A 19395-nucleotide genomic window follows, 5' to 3' on the forward strand; every position below is an offset into this window, starting at 1 on the left:
CAAAGCAAAAATATAAACTCTTACGTCACATTTCTCCAGCAACATAAACAACACCGTGACAACCGTGCACATTCACCAGGCTTTTTATTATCATTTTTAATTTTTACAATTCCTGAAGTTTGGCCCCTCAAATAATTTTATCAAAATGGAAATCAGCTGTCGACATTCAAAGGTTTCAGGTGTACCACAGCATTAACAGTAGTAAAGTGCGAAAGTACACATCACCTAAAACTGGTATTTTAAGAAGAATGTATGAACTGTGCATAGGAACAATTATTTTTGTTTTTACATGTTTGTAAATGCATTAACTGCTTTTAAAGCACAAAAAGCAAAACGTCATTCTGCAGTAAACTTCTGTTAGCACATTTCTTTAAACATCATGCCAAGCAGACAAACATCTCCTAAAGTATGCATGCACACACACTCTCACTCACAACCTTTTCTCTTTGGCTTACAATGCTGAAACAATCACAAGCTCATACACAGGTTCTGTTCCAGCAGATTTCTCAGAGCCTTCAGCAGAAGTTCTGATCGAAGGGCTTTCTTTGGAGCTATTGTTGTATCAAACGTTTTGCAGAAAGTTCTTCAATCAAGCTAGAGCAAATCTAGCTAACAAGGTGAAAGAGTAAATTCTCACTTTCTAAAAAATCTTTTTGGCAAAGTGCTCGAAAATCTGGTGTCACAGACGTGCAAAGGTTTCCCAAACTGAGCCGTTATACATTCACATTCATGTACAGCGAATGATTCTAAAGGAAAGCACCTGAATTAGGTTTGCCAGTGTGCGACACATGTTTAGGGTGAGAGTCACTTCAGCACATTCTCAGCCCTTGATTTGTTTCAAGTCCAGCTGAACTGGAGGCTTTCACTGCCCAGCATGTGTCTGAATGCTGTGTGAGGGTTAGAGGCAAATTGTGGGGCTTCTTGAGTCTTAATCTTCACATTCTGCGAACATGAAGACGAGCGATTTGTCATGTGACTGTGCACTCGTCCACAGTCGAGGATCAACTTCAAAGTGCTTCATTAGGTGGAAAATAATGCTATTAAACTCCTCTTTCTTCGTCATCCTCTTCCTCATCCCCATCCTCTTCTTCTTCCTCTTCAAAATCCTCCTCCTCCTCCTCCTCCTCCTCCGGGCTGTAATCATCATCATCATGCGGTCCCACCCCATCTTCCTCCTCATCGTCTTCCTCCTCCTCCCCCTCACTTCTCATTTCCTCTTCGCTGCTGTCATCTAGGTCATCTTCATCTTCATCGTCCTCCTCCTCGTCCTCCTCCGGAGCCTCTTCCTCATTCTCGTCCTGCTCCTCCTCAGGATCAGAAATGTAGCCTGATGGAGAAAATGAAACAGAAGTTTGAGCAGAGCTGAAACAGCACAAATCGTTACGCTGCCAGATGTTTTCGGGTTAGAGGCTTGTGAAGCCGTTTCAGACACAGTGACGAGTGTCAGCAAATGACTGAATATTTCTTACACAGGGAATTGATAGCATCGCTAATGTGAGGCCGGAGCTCCTCTTCCAGAAATTTTCTCATTTCCTCTTCCATCGTCATTCCCACACCCTCCGTCTCCATGTCGACATACTCTGGGTAAAACATGTTTTTCCTTAGCTGCCTGCGGTAACTAAAGTGCACAAAGACAAAAGAAGTGACAGTTTGCTTCCTTCATCCATGTATACACGTCTTAAATCGCTAATTGTTTGCAACCATGCTGACACATAACTAAGCACTTCAGTCAGTCTATAATAATCAGTTTAAGTAAAACTACAATATGTACTGGTAAAAACTCCTTAAATATCATGCTTCTAATGGTTTTTCGTGATATACACACACAGCAGCCACTTTGTTAGGTACACCTGTTGAATTGCTGAATGAAAATATCTAATTAGCCAATCACATGGCAGCAACATACATGTCACAAAGGTTGAATCATCTCAATCTGGTTTCTTGAACATGACAGTGAGTTCACTGTCCTCCAACAATCTCCACAGTCAGCAGATCTCAATCTGATAGAGCAATGTTGGGACGTGGTGGAACCGGAGATTCACATCATGCATGTAAAGCCGGCAAATCTGCAGCCACTGTGTGATACAGTCATGTCAACATGGACCAAAATCTCTCAAACATTTCAAGCAACCTGTTCAAGTCGCTCTGTAGTTAAGAACCTGGCACCAATGAGATGTATTCAAAAAAAGTGGCTGCTGAGTGTTTATTTTTTCCTCCCCACAAAAAAATAAGCTAACAGATAATTTCAGCTGTGAGAAATATTAGGATGTTTAAACTTTATTTTGTCTGTATGATGTGAGAATAAAGCAAAGATGAACTGAGAAATTAAAAAAAAAAAAAAAAAAAAAAAACTTACTATTTTCCTTTTGTCCTGTATGCCTGAAAAAAAACAAAACAGACATCAACACAAATAAATCAATTATTAAAACAAATCTATGCGTATCTCCACACACAGATTGTACTTTGGTGGGCAGCCCTGGAATATAAACCATCACATTTACATCATCCTAGCAGGATAGTCTGAGAGTTTGATGACAGCATTCTGTTGGTATTTTTACAGCTTTTAACTTCAGCAGGATAAACTTTCTTTTGGATCAGTTCAATAATGTCACAAGAAAATGTTCCGTGCTTTAAGAGTAAAATCGCGGCCGCAGTTTGACAGTGACGCGTTAGAGTCTCACCTCGATGAAGCGGAAAGGGTCGCTCTCGAGCATGAGACCTTCGATGCCGCAGCGGACTTCCTGTAAGCGCGCCTGGTCCTTGGTGATCTTGATGATGTTCATCTGAATGGTCGGGCTGTTGATGTCACAGTGAGCGCGTGCACAGTCTCGCAATCTGCCGATGAAGCTCTGCACTTTGGTCTTCATCTCGTCTCCCAGTCGGTTCAAGCACAGCTCGGTGTCGTCCATAAACTTCTAACGAGGGAAGCGACGGAAAGAAGAAAAAGTCAATCAGCTGGACGATGGTGCAAAAGTGCAAGAATTTAATTTACTCAACATGAATAAGTGATGTGTAAACGGTCTAGTGCTTTACACATTCACCTAACCTAACCAGATGAGACAGTCCCCTTTGGGGTTGCGTCGGGAAGGTATGGAAGCTCATTTCTGCCACAGATTTTTTTTTCCCAGGATCTGTAAATCCAAATTTTGTGTTACAATGTTAAAATTTCAAATTAATAACTCAAAAGTTTTATTTAGGCATCTTGAAATTTAGAGTTACTCAAGCTTGAGTCAGAGCATTGCCTAACTTTGGTTTTTTGAAGCAGAAACAAGTGCCCATAGCAAAGGCATCCTGGGTACTAAAAATAAATCAATCAGCAAGCCTAAGTGATTAAGGGAGCAGAAGAAAAGAAACAAAAACCCCTCCTTATTATACTCCTTACCATATTAAGCTTATTTATAATTATAATTTTTATATTTTTTTTAAACCCATTCAAGTTCTCAACTTTGGCCATATTACTTCTTTTTTAGGATTCAAATTTTGTGTTAGTAAATTGTTAAACAGTGGTGGTGCTGGGCTATGCGCTTTGCCTGACTGCTGATGGGAAAGGTGGAGCTGGTTGATTCAGAGCGCAGTATCAGGTGAGGCAAGAGGCACACCTGTAGCAGAAGGGGAAGTCATACAAGGAGGACGTACACAGTGAGAAGGACTTTTAAAAAGCGCGTGCCCTGAGCGCCCTGTTTACAAAGCTGAACAAGCTGTTCTATGCAGAGGAGAACTGACAGTGGCTGAGCCTCTTGCCACAGTACTGTACAGTTGTGGTTATACAGTCATCATGGGCATGAATGTTGAAAAAGTCTCCAGATTGCTCTCCATGGTGCTGAAAAGGTTCCCCTCCCCAATCACTGCATGGAATATACAAAACACTAAAACAAATGAAACTGCAAACTTCAAAGTGGTTTTCATGAACATCCTGTGAGCTGTAACGGTTTCTTCTGTTTAGAGGTCTCTGGCTCCATTTAACTCTAAAGTAACGTGCAGCAGAGCTTCGTAGAACATGATGACCCAGCACCTCTACAGGCGTCAATCTGCACCTTCAGAGGCCTGGGTGGACTTTATCTAGTTTTGGGATGACTGAGGCCTTACATTCATAAAACTTTGGTGTGGTTTAGACTAGAGATGGCACGATACCACTTTTTTTTTTTTTATGTCCGATACCGATATCATAAATTTGGATATCTGCAGATACCGATATGAAGCCGATAGTGTTTTTTAATCAATAGAACTGGGGGTTTTTTTGTTTTTTATATCTTGCTGCATTTTGTATAAGTTCATACTGAAGTTTAAAACAAAAACACTAAAGCTATTGTGTTATACCTGTATGCAAAAAATACACTGCACCCAAATTATTTCATAGTTGAGCAAAAACTGATCAATCTAATAAACTTAAACCTACACCATCCTCCCTATTCTGGTATTTTACAGAGTACTTAGCGGAAATATTAAGCAACCTAACTAATAGGGTTCTAAAACTCCCAGCAAAACAAACAAAACAAAAAAAGGGAACCACCCTCCACCTCATGAGGCTTAATTGACGTAATCAACTTTAATTTGATGCAGGGTGGGAAAGGGAAAAAAAAAAAAGCACAGAAATCAATTATTTTTCCACAATTAAATAGATTAAACATTTTTCTTTAACAGATGGTACCTTTCCAAAGGAAAAAAGTACTATAGCTTACTAGGGTATATTAGACTTAACAGTTACTATATACAGTAATGGACTTCTATACATTTTACATCAGATTAAAACTTTGGGTGTAAGATTCAAATAATTATTTATTAAAAGCTCGACATTTAAAATGACAATAAGAAAGAAAAGTGTGTCTTTGTGCCCCCTTTTCCCTGTTCATACCCTATCGGCCCCCCTGGCTAAACTTTGCTAGATCCGCCCCTGCACAGTTACCAGCCGTCAGCTACGTAGAAAAAGATCCTGGTGTAGAAAGTAATATTAAATAAATTCTAACAACAGCTTATCAAGCTTAAACGTGCTGCTGTTGTTCAGCCGCTGGTTTCCTCTTTCTGGCGCGAAGTGGGCGAAAAACAAACAAGAGACGGGAGTCACGACAGAAAAGCCGATCAGCTGATCACTGATCAGTTTCATGATTGAAGTAGCAGCAGGAGAGGGAGGGGGAGAGAAGAGGCAGTCGCTCCATATATCAGTTGTTAAGCTTAACGCGGGAATGCTTTACAAACATTAAGAGATGAACTTACACACTTGCTTTACTTCTCTCTGGGATAACTTCCTCGGAGATGAAATGCCGGTTTGGTAGCGAGGCTCCAAAAACACACAGCCGCTCTATCACATGACGCATACTGCTCCGACGTGCTACGGTTATGAGCAGAGTTACGCCGTGTTGCAAGTTTTGTGAGGTGCTTTTTTGATATTTAATGGATCGGGTAACATTTTTTTATTTCTCTCCGATATCTGATCCAGTAATTTAGGTCAGTATCAGACCGATGCCGATACGAATATCGGATCAGTCCATCTCTAGTTTAGGCTAAAGGAAAAGGTGCTGTGTTAGCCTTATCTGAATAAATAAGGAGCTTTGGAAAAACTGTACCTGTGTCCTGATACCACACAGCCCTCACTAATAATTATTCCAGCCACCAGCGCGATCATCCCTGCTTTCCTCAGGAATGAGCTTTACAGAAGTCTCTTAAAGGCTTCATCTAGAACTAGAAGTAGTACTGGCACATGCTTATGCTGAGTCAGTATTTATGTTTAGGTACAGGCCTCCCAGAACTGGGATTGAAAAGACAAAAGTGTAAAATAATAGTAGTTTTAAAAAAAAAAACAAAAAAAAAAAAAAAAACCCAGGACAAATGGTAACATACTAAAAAAAAAAAAATGTATCAGTTATGTTTAGATAGTGAAATGTGAGGCCTCTTACTTTACTGTGCCGCTCCTTCTCCTTCTGCTCCTGGAATTTTTTCTCAGCCATGCTGTACTTCCTTTCTATCCTGTACAGCTGCTTGTCCAGCACCCCCTGGCAAACAAGAGCAGCCGAGTAAGTTTAAAGCGAATGAAGGCACAAAACGGTTTCACGTTTAACATGAAGGGACTCCAAGATTGAGTGTAAAATAAGAAGTGCGTCCTGTCAATATGTTGTTGTTGCTGTTGGTGGTGTGTGAGACTGGGAGCTGCAAAGCTACAGCCAAGCAGTGTTGAAACAGCTGAGGGCATAAAGTATACGCTGGACAGCGCTAAAATGTGGACGGGTCTGCTGTGGTTCTTTCATTCAGCTTAAACAATTAAATAAATTCTCAACTGCCACTCATAGGACATTTTGTCTTTTTCAGACCATTCCTACAAATCCTACAGACAGTTCTGTGGGAAAATCTCAGTTTCTGAAATACTCAGACAAGACCATGCGATGCCAACAACCATTCAAAATCACTTAAGTACCCTCTTCCTCATTCTGATGCTCAATTAGAATTTCAGCATTTCTACTTACCTAAATGAGTTAATGCCTGATTATGTTCACATTAACAAGCATTTGAACAGATGTATCTAATAGAGTGGCCAGTGCGTGTATATTCAGTGTTTAGCCATTAAAAAAAAAAAAAAAAACAAAAAAAAAAAAAAAAAAAACCTCTTTATCATCATAACTGTAACTGGAGAAACTAATTTTGGTAAAGAGTGTACCTTTAAATCCTTCATTGTATTTTTCAGAGTCTTGATCGTGTGTCCTGAGTGTCCTCCCTCTATGGTACAGGCGTTGCACACACATATCTTGTCATCAATGCAGTAATATCTGGAGTAAGAATAACAGGGCTCAGATAAAAATGAACACTAAAAGCTGATCAACAGAGCAAATCAGTAAAGCCTGGGGGGGGGGGGGGGGGGGCGACATCCTCACTAGTAAATAAATAAATGTTTTACAGGCACTCAGCTACTCTTCATGAAAAAGTCAAAAGGCCATCTCCTCCTCCTCCCTACCTGTAGATCTCATCATGATCACGGCACTTCCTCTTCCAGAAGTCATTCATCGGCTCGGTGAGAGGATGCATGCGGAATGCCGGCAGTTCCAGATGTGGCTTTAAATGCTCTTGGCACATCGACACCTCGCATTTCAAGCAGGTCTTTACTGCAAACATCGAAGCGGCAGCAGCAGGAGCTGCTGCTCCCTCGCTATCACCCCCTTGTTGAGAAACAGAAGCAGCAGAAGAGCAGTCCACAGCAGCACTGGCAGCCGGTGCCTCGGCAGAGCCTGAAGGGCAGTAGTCACATGGCACAGCGATCCCATTCCTGCAAGGTTGTAGCACGAGAGAGGACGACGGCAGATCCCTTGATTTTAAAGCTGTGGGAGGCATGGCGCGAACCCTGCGCCTGTGACGGTAGTCATCGGCGATATTGGCAAGTTTAAAGTTTTTCTGAAATTTGGTGCTACACTGGTGGCTGTTACGGCATTCTGGACAGCGGAAGTGACTCCGCTCTGCCTGCCGCTTCAGGCGATCGAGGCAAGTCTTGCAGAAGTTGTGCCCGCAAGGAAGCAAGTGAGGGTCCCGGTACAAGTCCAAGCACACCGGACAGGTGAGCTCATCCTGAAGGACACTGGACTGCGGTGACTCAGCCGAGGCCATGTCACTGGATGTGAGGGCAGGGGAAATGAGCCGGAGACAGATGGACGTTTCCCAAAATAGGAAAAAGATGCAATGATGAGGGGGGGACAGACGTGGAAACAGAGGGTGAGGTGGTCGGGATAGGAGAGAGTAAAAGGAAAAGAAACAGGAGGAAAAAAGGACTCCACGCGTTTCCTAAAGTGCGGTTTAATTTTCTGCAGGCTGCTGAAAACAGAAGAAACAAGTTTAAGTTTATTGCTAATGAATGTCTTCAAATATTATTCTGTCAAATTAATAGCTTAAAAACACAAAAATAAACATACAAGGCCTAGAGAAAAACAGTTTACTTGTTATGCTTTTCATAACAAATAAACCAGGCAAATGCAGTTTTTTGCAGCTGGTTTGCATAATTTCAATGTGCTGCCAGTCATTTACAGTCAGAAAAAAAGAAATCACGAGTATTAATTATTCTTTGAGACTCAAATGTCAAAATGTGCTAACTTTTCCTTTTCTCGTGATGGCAAACTTGAGCAGATCTGGCTTTCACTGATAAAACAACAACAACGACAAAAAAAAACACCGCCAAAACAAACAAAGTTGAGCACTTCCACGGAGAGCAGGTGTTATAAACACTTGCAACGTTCTTAAATATTTATGTTATTGTTTTAAGTACGCTTGAGAGTGTCACGTGATCATTTTCGCTTCCTGCTAATTGTACATGCTGCATAATAAAGCCTGGAATTGAAAGTAAAACTTCCTGCTTGTCGAGACCACAGGGCAAAGTCACTTGTCCCGTCTTCCTCTGTTTATTGAACACGTTTAACAAAATCAGTCTGCTGTTTACACGACACACAAAAAAAAAAAAGTGCAGTTCCCAGTGGTCAGCACTGGTTTCCAGTGTCGCACCCGTCACACACACAGGCCTGGAAAGCTGCCATGAAAGCGTCCAGCCCTTGATTAAAACAGAGGGCCTTTAATGTGTCACGGATTTAAAAACCTGCGATCGCCTCTGTCCGTTAAAGTGTTAAACCGACAATTAGCTAACTTGGCTACACTAATCTCCCGCTCCCCGTCGAGATGCCGGGAAATAGGTTAAAAAACAAAACAAAAAACGGCACAAACAGACATTAAAGTCCCCTTACCTCGACAGAGTATCCAAGGTAGCTTTGTGAAGAGATGAAACGGTGATTTTTGCGGTTTGACAGCCTGTCAGTCGTGGCCGTGGTGCACCTGCCGTGGCTAACGTATTAACATTACCGCCCGTTAGCGCTGCCGCTTTTCCCCCCTTGTTCCCTCTGTGTCCGCACAGTCCAGGTTAGTCCGCGGGGAAATATTCCAGACAGCCGGCATTTAGATTCCCATCTGGAGTTTTCTGGATGTGACACAAAAGGACGAGTTGACACAAACCTGTGCGGAAGACAAACGGACAGCTGGCGGACTGAGACCGAGCAGGTTGATGCGGGGAAAATGCTGCCTTCACTGTGCCTGGGAAATCTGTATTTTATACGTACTGCGCGATTTGTTTGTGATTGCGCCGCTCGGGATCGCTGTTACATAGTGTGGGCTGTTGCAGAATGGTTGTTGAACCCTGTTATGAGTCATTCTATAATTAGAGGACAATTTGGGGTTCATGATCTTCTCTCATGTCTTTAAGAAAGACGATTAGCAAAATCATTTCAAAGATGTGGGACTGTCATGGCTGAGGCCGTGAAGACAGAAGGACTCAGAAGCGAAACTTACACAGACGCAAAAGTGAACGTGAAAACAAGCCTTTATTCTCTAAACATGGAATGCAACAACAATTAAACAATGAAAGCTGCAAGCAGTGTTGAGAGGGCGTGTTAAGCTACTCCCAACCAGGGGGGGATCTAGAGAAATTTTCTTAGAGTGGCATGAGGGTGGCAAAATCCAGGACACTATGCAATATATTCAGTTTTAGCATTTATATTCAATGTTTACTGTAACTACGCTCAAACTGTTAATGCTATCTTATTTTAATAAACAACATTGTCATATGCAAAACAGGGGTGGCACTTGGGGTGGCAAAGGATCATTTTAGGGTGGCACTTGCCACTCCATGCCACTCTTCTAGATCTGCCCCTGCTCCCAACACCTACACCCAGCAAGTCCGATCTGGTGTCACACTGATAGATTTTATTTCTCTTCCCACTGGGTGGGACTCTAACCATTGATTACAAATATCAATCTTTCCAAACGTGTCACGCCTTTTGACGAAAGGTGGCTTGGGTCATCCACCTCTATGCTATACCAGAAGTGTAAAACATGACATTTTCTGTTCCCACTAGTTGGCGCTGTTGCTGATGTTAAATATAGCAGTTAAATATGTTCAGCAAGGGAGCCTTATCACATGTGAGAAGTTTGGTCCAGCTTGAAGAATGTAAAATGGTAAATGGCCTGTATTTGTATGGCGCTTTACTAGTCCCTAAGGACCCCAAAGCGCTTTACACAACCAGTCATCCCCCCATTCACACACTGGTGATGGCAAGCTACACCCTGGGGCGCACTGACAGAGGCGAGGCTGCCAGACACTGGCGCCACCAGGTCCTCTGACCACCACCAGTAGGCAACGGGTGAAGGACACAACGATCGAGACCAAGCCGGGGCTCGAACCGGCAACCTTCTAATTACCAGGTGAACACCCAACTCTTGAGCCACGATCAACATAGGAATGATGCATGTAGGAAGGGAGAGCAATTAAGATTTTCATGGTGAATGATTGAAATTTGCTGTGGCGCCATGTCCACACCCTATGACAAAAACTCAGCGGTGTAGTTGACACTGACCAAATATGAAGGTGATCTGATCAAATCCCTAGGAGGAGTTCGCACAAGTTTAGGGCCTGGAAATGGCAAAATTAGCACCAAAATGTCACTTTCAATTCAAAACGGTGGACTTCCTGTTGGGTTTGCATCAATCGGTCTACTGACTTTTGTTTGTCTCGCCATGTTACACATGTTTACCAAATCTAATCTATGTGACTCAAACTATGTGTTTGTAGGACTTCATTAAACAATGCATAGGTGGTATTCTAGAGCAATTTTGCACCGCCCATATGTGAACCATTAAAATATGTAATTTTTCACCAGACCTGATACGTGTACAAAATTTAATGAGTTCAACATGTTAAAGGCCATTAATTTCACTGAAAAATAATAAACGGAACCAATAGGGCCTTTGCACTTCAGTGCTTTGGCCCTAATTAATTTTGAACTACGGGTTTACTAGATCTGTTGAATGATATCAATTTGACCTGTTAAATATTCTGTTTTGTTCAAATGAATATACTAACGTTATTACAATAAATAAATCACAGAAATCAGTCGATTCTGATCATTGTGAGGACCTTTCAGCGGATGAACTTTATTAATTTTAGTGATTTGCCGTGCAGTCCATTCTTCTCCGTTTAAGAGACGCTGGTATTGGATCTTAATGATTTGATAATAAAACCAACAGCTTAATTATACTGCATGATATCACTGTAATTAGAAACCATTAAGACAAATTTCTGGTAAACTGACTATATACAGGAAAGCAGTACTTTTCATTTCATTTTCATTTCTGCTGAAATGAACGAAGCTATGATTGAAGGTATTTTACTAATGCACAAAGATTAATACAATTGTCTCACTAACATGCTTGATCCCCAGGAAGAGATGACATCACGCTCAGCACAATGGAACATATTACATAATACCAAAGACACAGGAATGTGCAGTATGCAGCAGGCGTGGCTGAGACTCTCCTGTCATCACACACCTGCTGCCGCTCTAACAGGTCTCCTAAAAGGTGAGTAAGCTAAAATATCTCGTGTGTTTTTGAAAGACAGAAAAACAGTTAAATTTTCTCTTTATTTAAAATTTGTAAGTTAAGAACCTAACAATCCAAGCTGTAATAAATCATAAATCTATTGGGTGATTTGATAATTTAATGTCCAGATGTGACAAAGCAATCAAAAGGGGTTATAATAAAAATAAAATGACAACGCTATCTAGGGGAATTCCATTCCCAGGAAATACAAAATCTTAAAAACCAGAAAAGATTGTAGAGATTCAAGGATGCTCCAATATTCGTATGTCTTTGTGTTGGTCAAAATAACACAAAGAATAAAACAATAAAGCTAACTGTGGCACAACCTGTCTTGGATTACATAAAACTGTACAATGGACAGGAGTTAAGCTGGCATGCACTGTGTGTGATTCAGCTCCTGCTCAAACTGTACAATTGAATTGCAGAGGTTAGAAGTTTGTAGATCATGATGCAGGTACTCACACCACACGGCCCAATGCTCTGATGCGACCTGAATGCTCACACTGTGCATCCATAACATGAAGTAGTCATATTAAGTGTTAAAAGAGCGACCCACCACTGAAGGTCCGACGGCTACTGGTGTGTCTTTAGTTTGCTGTTTTAAAAACAAAATCTGTCTCTCAAGTTAAAAACATGTTAAAAGTCAATGAAAAACTCTACAAGGACACCAAGCACCAAGCTCGCGGCTCACAGTCTTGAGAAAGTGTACATTTTAATAAAACAAGAAACCACAAACGCGCATGCACACATACACTTAAAACAAAATACACGGACTGCTGAACTTGCACCATGCAAGTAAACAGTGGCCAGTACTGGTTATGGTTGTTAAAATATTGATCGTGGGCCCTCAGAAGAAGAGGAATATCCTGCACTGCTCCCTATGGAAACTGGAGCAAGCCAGCTGGATAGGTACAGGTATTGCAACCAACCAGCACTCGAGGGCAGTGTGCCCTAAATGTAGGTAGCGAAAAAGCACCCCGGCAGGTAGGCTGTGCACCTGACTTGACCATATCAAGCATATCCACTCTCACTGACATCAGACTGAGCTATGTGAAAAAAAGCACAATGAAGAATGAGGTTTTGATTCAAAGGGTTTACCTGTACATTAGCTGATCTGTCAAAATGTTATAGCAAATTATAACATCTGTGCTGCAACTATGGTTAGTGTTTTTGTTTTGATTTCTTTTTTGTTGTGTTTTGTTGTGTTTTGGGAGAGATGCAGCATCTAGTTTTGTTAGTCTTCATGTCAGAAAGCATAAACTAAGAAGGCAGTATGGGGTGAACACTATGCATGATAGTGTAATGATGTTATGTTTTTCTGTCTAATCCACATCTCTTCAGGTATCTGTTTCTGCTTCAGAAACTAGTCCAGTGGGATTTAAAGAAAGACACAAAACGTTCCTCTTCATTCTGAAGTCTAAGCTTAAAGCCATGGAACAAAATGAAAATGTAGCAGGAGTTTTGGAGACTGACATCACAGATAATCCTACTGTGTCCAGAACCAGGGAGCTGTTCTCTTTCTTGGCACTGATTAATGCTTACGTACCTGAGTTTCACCTCCCGATGCAACAGTGTCAACAAATCCTTAGACCACCTGATCCAATCCATAGAGGACCCCCATTTGAAGAACGAATGAAGCCTTTTATCTCCTTCATTAATAACGTGTTTCAGTGGACCAGGAGATAGCACGGGAAGCTGTGGAGAAACTCAATGACTTTCGGTTTAACTGAAGTAAAACTGTGAAGAAATTAATGGATTCAGTTTGTGTTGCTCAAACTGAACCATGTGTATAAACAATTAATTAAAGATTTGTTAACAAAAGAGAGAAATGGGAAAAACAAACAAAAAAAGTTTTCAGGATTGATAACAGACATTTTGGAAAAAGAAAAGCTTCACCGTGCTGTCTCTGTATTGAAATCTGCAACATACAAATTCCAAGAAATTCTTGTTTCCCCCCCAAAAATTTCTCGTCTATATTGCACAAAAACCAAGAATTTAAGACTAGCTGAAAAATGGGTCAAGACAGTGGTTGCAAGAGCTCCAAACAACTCTTACGTGGCCGACACTCTTGGACAAGTTTATAAGAAACGCTTAATTCAAGCCAGTAAGGATAAAGATGACATTTTAAAAAGGGCAAAGGCAAATGGTATCTAACCTACTCCAAACCTGGCATGAGCAGCTTTGAGTCGCCTTTCTTCTGGGGGGGTTGTTGCACTCTGTTATGAGTACTACACAAAAAAACAGAGCAGCAGACTCCACCAGCTTTCCAGGCCTCCTTGATTTGCTCAATCACGGTCTTTTCATGTCAAAGGGAAGACGTGCTAGATTTGAGGAGCCTGAAAAAACTGTGTCATCTGATGATGGCTAACAGAGGTGGCAGCCAATGATCTTTTGGGCTCTGCAATTACCCTGTGTGTATCCTTCCTGTTCTCAGTTGAGGCTCCTGTGTCCCAAACACCTGGACAGTAGGAGAGCCCTCCCTCCACTGAGGACTGGTAACAGGCCACCTGCAGCTTCTGGTTTTATATAAGTCTTATTCATACCAAGTGCATCAGTTCTTTTACTTTTGGTTTGATACAAAACTTTTTTTTTTCACAGATTAAAATATTTATTATTATTTTATTACAATTCCATTTGTGAGTAACATGAACTTATTGCACACTGGGAATGATTAAGGTTCAGATATGATATTTGGAATTTTGAGTTTTCTAATTTTTTCTTGTCATTCTTTTTCTGCTCTTTTCAAACTAGATACCATAAGTAGCAACACTGGTACAACTACAGCCCCACTGACATTTCTTATGCAAGGTATAACACATTATATAACATGTTAATTATTAGCCCCATGTGCATATTGCACATACAACACAATTAATGTAATAATTAATAATGTAGTAATTAATAACTTATTGTGTTTGGTTATTTGCTGTGAGAAGCAACAGCGTTCAATTTGTAAAGCTATGAAAAATCTGGCAATGCTTAATGACAAAGAATAGTCGATGTGTTTAATTTTCAAAAGATATTATGTAGAATATGAATAAACTTAAATAAGTCTTATTGTTGTTAAGTCCATCAGCGCATTTCCTTTTGGTTTGATTTAAAAAAAATGGAAATCAACAAAAGGAAGGTACAGATCCCGAATAACGTACTTACAGTGAACACCATGTCACCAGTGACCCATATATGGTTATGTTTTATTTCATCCATATGTTAAAGAGAGAAATGTTCGGAAACTAGAAGAATTTCATGGCCAGTTTTATCCATCCATCCATTCGCTTCCGCTTATCCTTTTCAGGGTCGCGGGGGGTGCTGGAGCCTATCCCAGCTGTCATAGTGCGAGAGGCGGGGTACACCCTGGACAGGTCGCCAGTCTGTCGCAGGGCTAACACACAGGGACAGACAACCATTCACACTCACATTCACTCGCACATTCACACCTAGTGACAATTTGGATTATCCAATTAACCTATCCCCACAAGCTGCATGTCTTTGGACCAGTTTTATGTTTTGATTAATTCAGTGTCTAATCTTCATTTTGAGCTACAGATCTGTTAAGAATGCACAAATATCCTATCTGACATTAACAAGTGGTGATTAATCCTTGAGGCCAGGGAGAGGGGACTTTTTATGGTTTTACAACCTATTTTAAGAGAAAAAAACATAAATAATCGCGTAATATCAGGTCCTGTTTTCTTTAAGATATAAAAACAAAACAGCTAAACAGTATGTAAGTTGTCTGGTTGAAATTAGAAGTTAGACTGTTTGGATTTCAGTGTATCTCTAACCAGGTTCACACATCTCTTTCTTCCTCTGGCAGACACATGTGTGGAGAACAGCAAATTACTCTAAAAGAGGACCAAAGAGAAGATTTGACCACAGTATAGTGTAAACTCATCACTATACTCATTAATCCCATGCACTGTTTGTGTGGCTTTTCTGAGATCTGACTGAAATCGAAATTCTTCTCACAGTGTGTAATGCAGGTATTGATGATCCTCAGAATAAAAATTAAGTGAAAAATATTATGGAGGTTGTTCTGAGCTGCTGCATAATTTTGGCTTAGAAATTAATTTTTGTCATACTGAAATATAATGATCGTGCAGGGTTTTGTGACAGTAGTAAAGAAGAGAAAAAAAGACTGTTATGATTTTCTACACCGGTGTTCCATTATTCACCACTAGATGGAGGCAGTCACCTGTGTGTGCGTGTGTGTGTGTGCGTGGTCCTTTTTACATGTATGAAAATGCATATCCAAGTGTGGTTATACATCAGCCTCTAAAGTGGTTTCAAGAACTCAGCTTGACTTTGCACACTGAAGAGTAACGACATGGGGGAAAAAAAGCAGAGTAACAATAAAAACACTTTTGACAATCAAGTAATCTTAATAGTCACTTGCAATAAATCTAAATATTAAACTTTTGCATTTGCAAATAAGGACTTGCATGTAAATAAAAGTATTATCTTAAGCTTGATCATCCTCTTGCTGAAAGTTAAAACAGAAGATTAAGTTCAATTAAACATGTACCTCTAGTTTAAAAGGGGTTCATAAACTCACTTTGGTCTTTAATTGTTTATACACAGGGAAATGACAAGATGAAAGAAAGGCAGAATAACAACACACTAGAAACACTTTGGAGATTCTCGTAATCTTAAGCATTTTCAAATTTGCATTTGCAAATAAGGACTTACATGTAAATAAGTGCATTTTCTTGAGCTTTATCATTCTCTTACTTAAAGTTAAAACAGGAGAATAAAGTAAATATGGGTCAATTCCTTTTTTATTTCTATAGTGTCAGATCACAACAGTACTACAGTATTGGCCTCAATGCATCTAATAGACCCTATAATAATAGAGAGAAAACCCCAACAAACAAACAACCTCCTATGACCAAGCACTTTACGACAGTTGGAAGGAAAAAGTCCCTTTTAACGGGAAGAGGCCTCAGGCAGGAGCAGCGACTGGTTGGGGTGAGGGGAGGGAGTAAGGCCAAAAGGCACACAATGATTAAATGCAGAGTGTTGTATAAACACATATAGAGTGGAAGGTGTACTGCAGCTTAATTAAGGGAGGTCAGCTGATCCGACTCAAAATATATGTATTTAAAAAAAAAGAAGTTTTGAGCCAAATCTTAAAAGTAGAGAGGATGTCTATCTCCCAAATCCAAACTGGGAACTGGTTTGGCCTCCCATTCTACTTTTAAATACCCCAGAAACCACAAGTAATCCTGCAGTCTGAGAGCAAAGTGCTTCATTGGGTTCATATGGTACTATGAGGGGTTGAAAATACAGTACGCGGTAACGTGTTAGTGTAATCTGATTACTTTTTTCAAGTAATGAGTAAAGTTAGGGATTACTATTGCAAAAACGGTAATTAAATTACCGTTACTTACCCGTAAGCATGCTGCATTACTACGTTACTAAAACCATGATTCTTTTGTGAGTGTCTCATGACAATGATGTAAGCAAGTGCGACGTGCGTGACAACAGCTGTGTGCAGATCAACAATAGATCATATATTGAGTGCTAGAGAGAGTATGACCATGCCACGTTTAAAGCGTGGAAGTACTGACCTTACTTTGAGTTTGATTCCGTAAAAAGTGACAAAAACATTAGTGTCCGCTGTTCACTGCGTGCGAAGAAAACTTCTTTTTACAGGACAAACCTCCGCCTGCTATACAGGTGAAAACAGAGCAACAGGACCGCTGAGTCTTTGATTTTATTTATTTTCTGCTGTGTTTTACTTGCATCTATTTGAAAGACTGAGTGTAAACACAAAAAATATTTTATTTTATGTGCTGGAATGTGCAGAAAATAGGTTTAAATGTTAAACAAATTTCTTCCGGTCAGAGAATGTTGCATATAATTTGATTTTTGCTTGATGCATAAAGTTAAGATTTAAACTAATAAAAAAATTTTAGACTTTTTTTTTCATTTGATTGCATTTTATATAATGGATTATGCAGAAAGTAGTAGAAAGTAGTAAAGTCGAATTGAGCTGAAAGATCTATTGCTTTATTACCTATTCAAGTAGTAAATCATGTTTTTAAAAAGTAACTAAGTAACTAATTACTTTTGAAAATAAGTAATCAGTAAATTAAAGGGATTACTTTTTGGGGAAGTAATCAGTAATTAGTTACTGATTACTTTTTCAAGTAACTTGAGCAACACTGGTCACTACTAAATATTCCATAGTCAGTGAAATTTAATTAAATGAAATTCAGTTCAGTTTTATTTATATACCACCAACAGCCACCTAAAGCTGCTTTATATTGTAAGGTAAAACCCCTGTAGTTAGTAGTATTGTAATAAAGTGGAAACAATTAGGAATGACAACAACTCGGCCAGGAAGTGGTAACCAAATTCCCTTAACTCTTCTCCATAATTGTTTTGCATTGCGTACGAATAAATGGACCTTTAGTTACACAGAAGGATTCACAGTCAAAACACAGCAGATGTACCTGACAATGCACGTGCCAACAACATCACCTCACCAGACCAGAGTATGCAAATCCATCTCACTGTGATGGATTTCCATACGGTGTGAATGTTTTGGCACGTTGCACCACAGATGTTACAGGGAAGCCACAGAGTACACAACACATCAGATCAGGTACTTTCTAAACTTTGATTATAAATTCAAATTTTACATGTACAAATATTTATTTATTTCTATTAGTTGCTTTACTGGTAGTAATAGTTGTTTTTAGTTTTAATGTTTTACTTTAATTGTTAGCTTTCAAAATTGGAACGTATTCTCGTAAGGTTTTTAGAACATAAACCCACAATTATAATTATACTCAGAAGTACAAGTACTTCAATACTGTCGACTTTTCAGGTACCTGTACTTTACTTGAGTATTTATTTTTCTGACAACTTTTTGCCTTTACTCCCTACACTTTTAAACAAGTATTTTTTTACTTCTTGTATTTTTAAAATCAACTTGTAACTTTAGGTTCGTTTATAACGTTTATATTTGGGACTCAAAGTGGCCAGAAAGAGTGCAGGTATCTGTAAATTCAGAATCTAGCCCACCCTACAGAAGAGGAGGGCGCATATAGGGAGTCACCTTTTTTTTAAGTGTCAGGTCATTTCAAATGTAACATTTTAACAAATATTAGCAAACACACAAACTGTTGTGTGTAGTTTGTTGCACAGTGTGTTGTCAGCTTAAGGTCCAGCTGCTGTACACAGGGAGATTTGAGAAAAGACAGGATAGGAGAGAGAGGAAAGGACAGCTGAGTGACGCTTGATAAACTGCAAATTTAAACCTTATATGTAATGTCATCATTTTGACTGTTGGGTTTTTCTCTGTATGTATTATTTTGGTGAATTAGCGCTGTATAAATAAAGTGGAATTGAAATGAACTGATCACATAGTAGCTATTCCTGCAAAACAAACTCGGCTATAATATCTATGTGTTACTCAAATTCTGCCTGAAACTACTCGGTAGTTTGTACGGGTGGAAAGAGCTTAGCTTGTTGTACTGTGGTGAATTTATTGTAACAGTGACTGTGGTGCCCATGGTCAGTGGTGGTTTACATCAACTGTAGTAGCTTAATTTGATGGTTACAGATATTATTACGGACATAAGTGGAATTCACTTTTATGCCAGCTGTATACTGTCTTTCTATACAGTATACTGTTAGAGTAATGGAAATCAGCCAAGATATCTATGAAACCTCCTGAATTCAGTTGTGTAAATCTACAAAGAGCAACCAGTCGCTGATCACAACATGTAAACAACGGAAATTTACTGAAGCTGGCTTCATTGTTTTTATGGTGCTTTTGTAAACCATTTGATTATCAAATAATAAATGACCACGTATTTTTGTGAATTTATTCATAGTTATATTTTTAAGTAAATATAGTAGGTGCAATGCATGACACAACAATTATCTGCCTGGTAGGCTTTGAGAGTAAACAAATAAGGATAATTTTCCATTCAAAGAAATTCTTGGATTTGACTTCAGCCATATTTAAATTCTTTCTGTGAATTGCAGGAA

The 19395-nt window shown here is 39.7% G+C and overlaps 1 protein-coding gene across 2 annotated transcripts; it reads right to left on the reverse strand.

Moving 5' to 3' along the window:
* Nucleotides 1-67: 67 nt before the first annotated feature.
* LOC113019135 (E3 ubiquitin/ISG15 ligase TRIM25) lies at nucleotides 68-9052 on the reverse strand. Of its 2 annotated transcripts, none has more exons than XM_026162672.2 (8): nucleotides 8706-9052; nucleotides 6941-7785; nucleotides 6647-6755; nucleotides 5892-5987; nucleotides 2682-2915; nucleotides 2357-2379; nucleotides 1470-1618; nucleotides 68-1327 (listed from the first exon to the last, which is right to left on the reverse strand). In XM_026162672.2, the coding sequence occupies exons 2-8, from the start codon at nucleotides 7582-7584 to the stop codon at nucleotides 1041-1043; spliced, it is 1542 nt and encodes a 513-aa protein (XP_026018457.1). In that variant the 5' UTR covers nucleotides 7585-7785; nucleotides 8706-9052; the 3' UTR covers nucleotides 68-1040. The 2 variants fall into 2 exon arrangements, with proteins under 2 accessions (XP_026018457.1, XP_026018456.1); XM_026162671.2 differs by having other exon boundaries at nucleotides 6941-7788.
* Nucleotides 9053-19395: the final 10343 nt, after the last annotated feature.

The sequence above is a fragment of the Astatotilapia calliptera genome, chromosome 3 (genome assembly GCF_964374335.1).
Source record: "Astatotilapia calliptera chromosome 3, fAstCal68.1, whole genome shotgun sequence".
Classification (NCBI taxonomy): Eukaryota; Metazoa; Chordata; class Actinopteri; order Cichliformes; family Cichlidae; genus Astatotilapia; species Astatotilapia calliptera.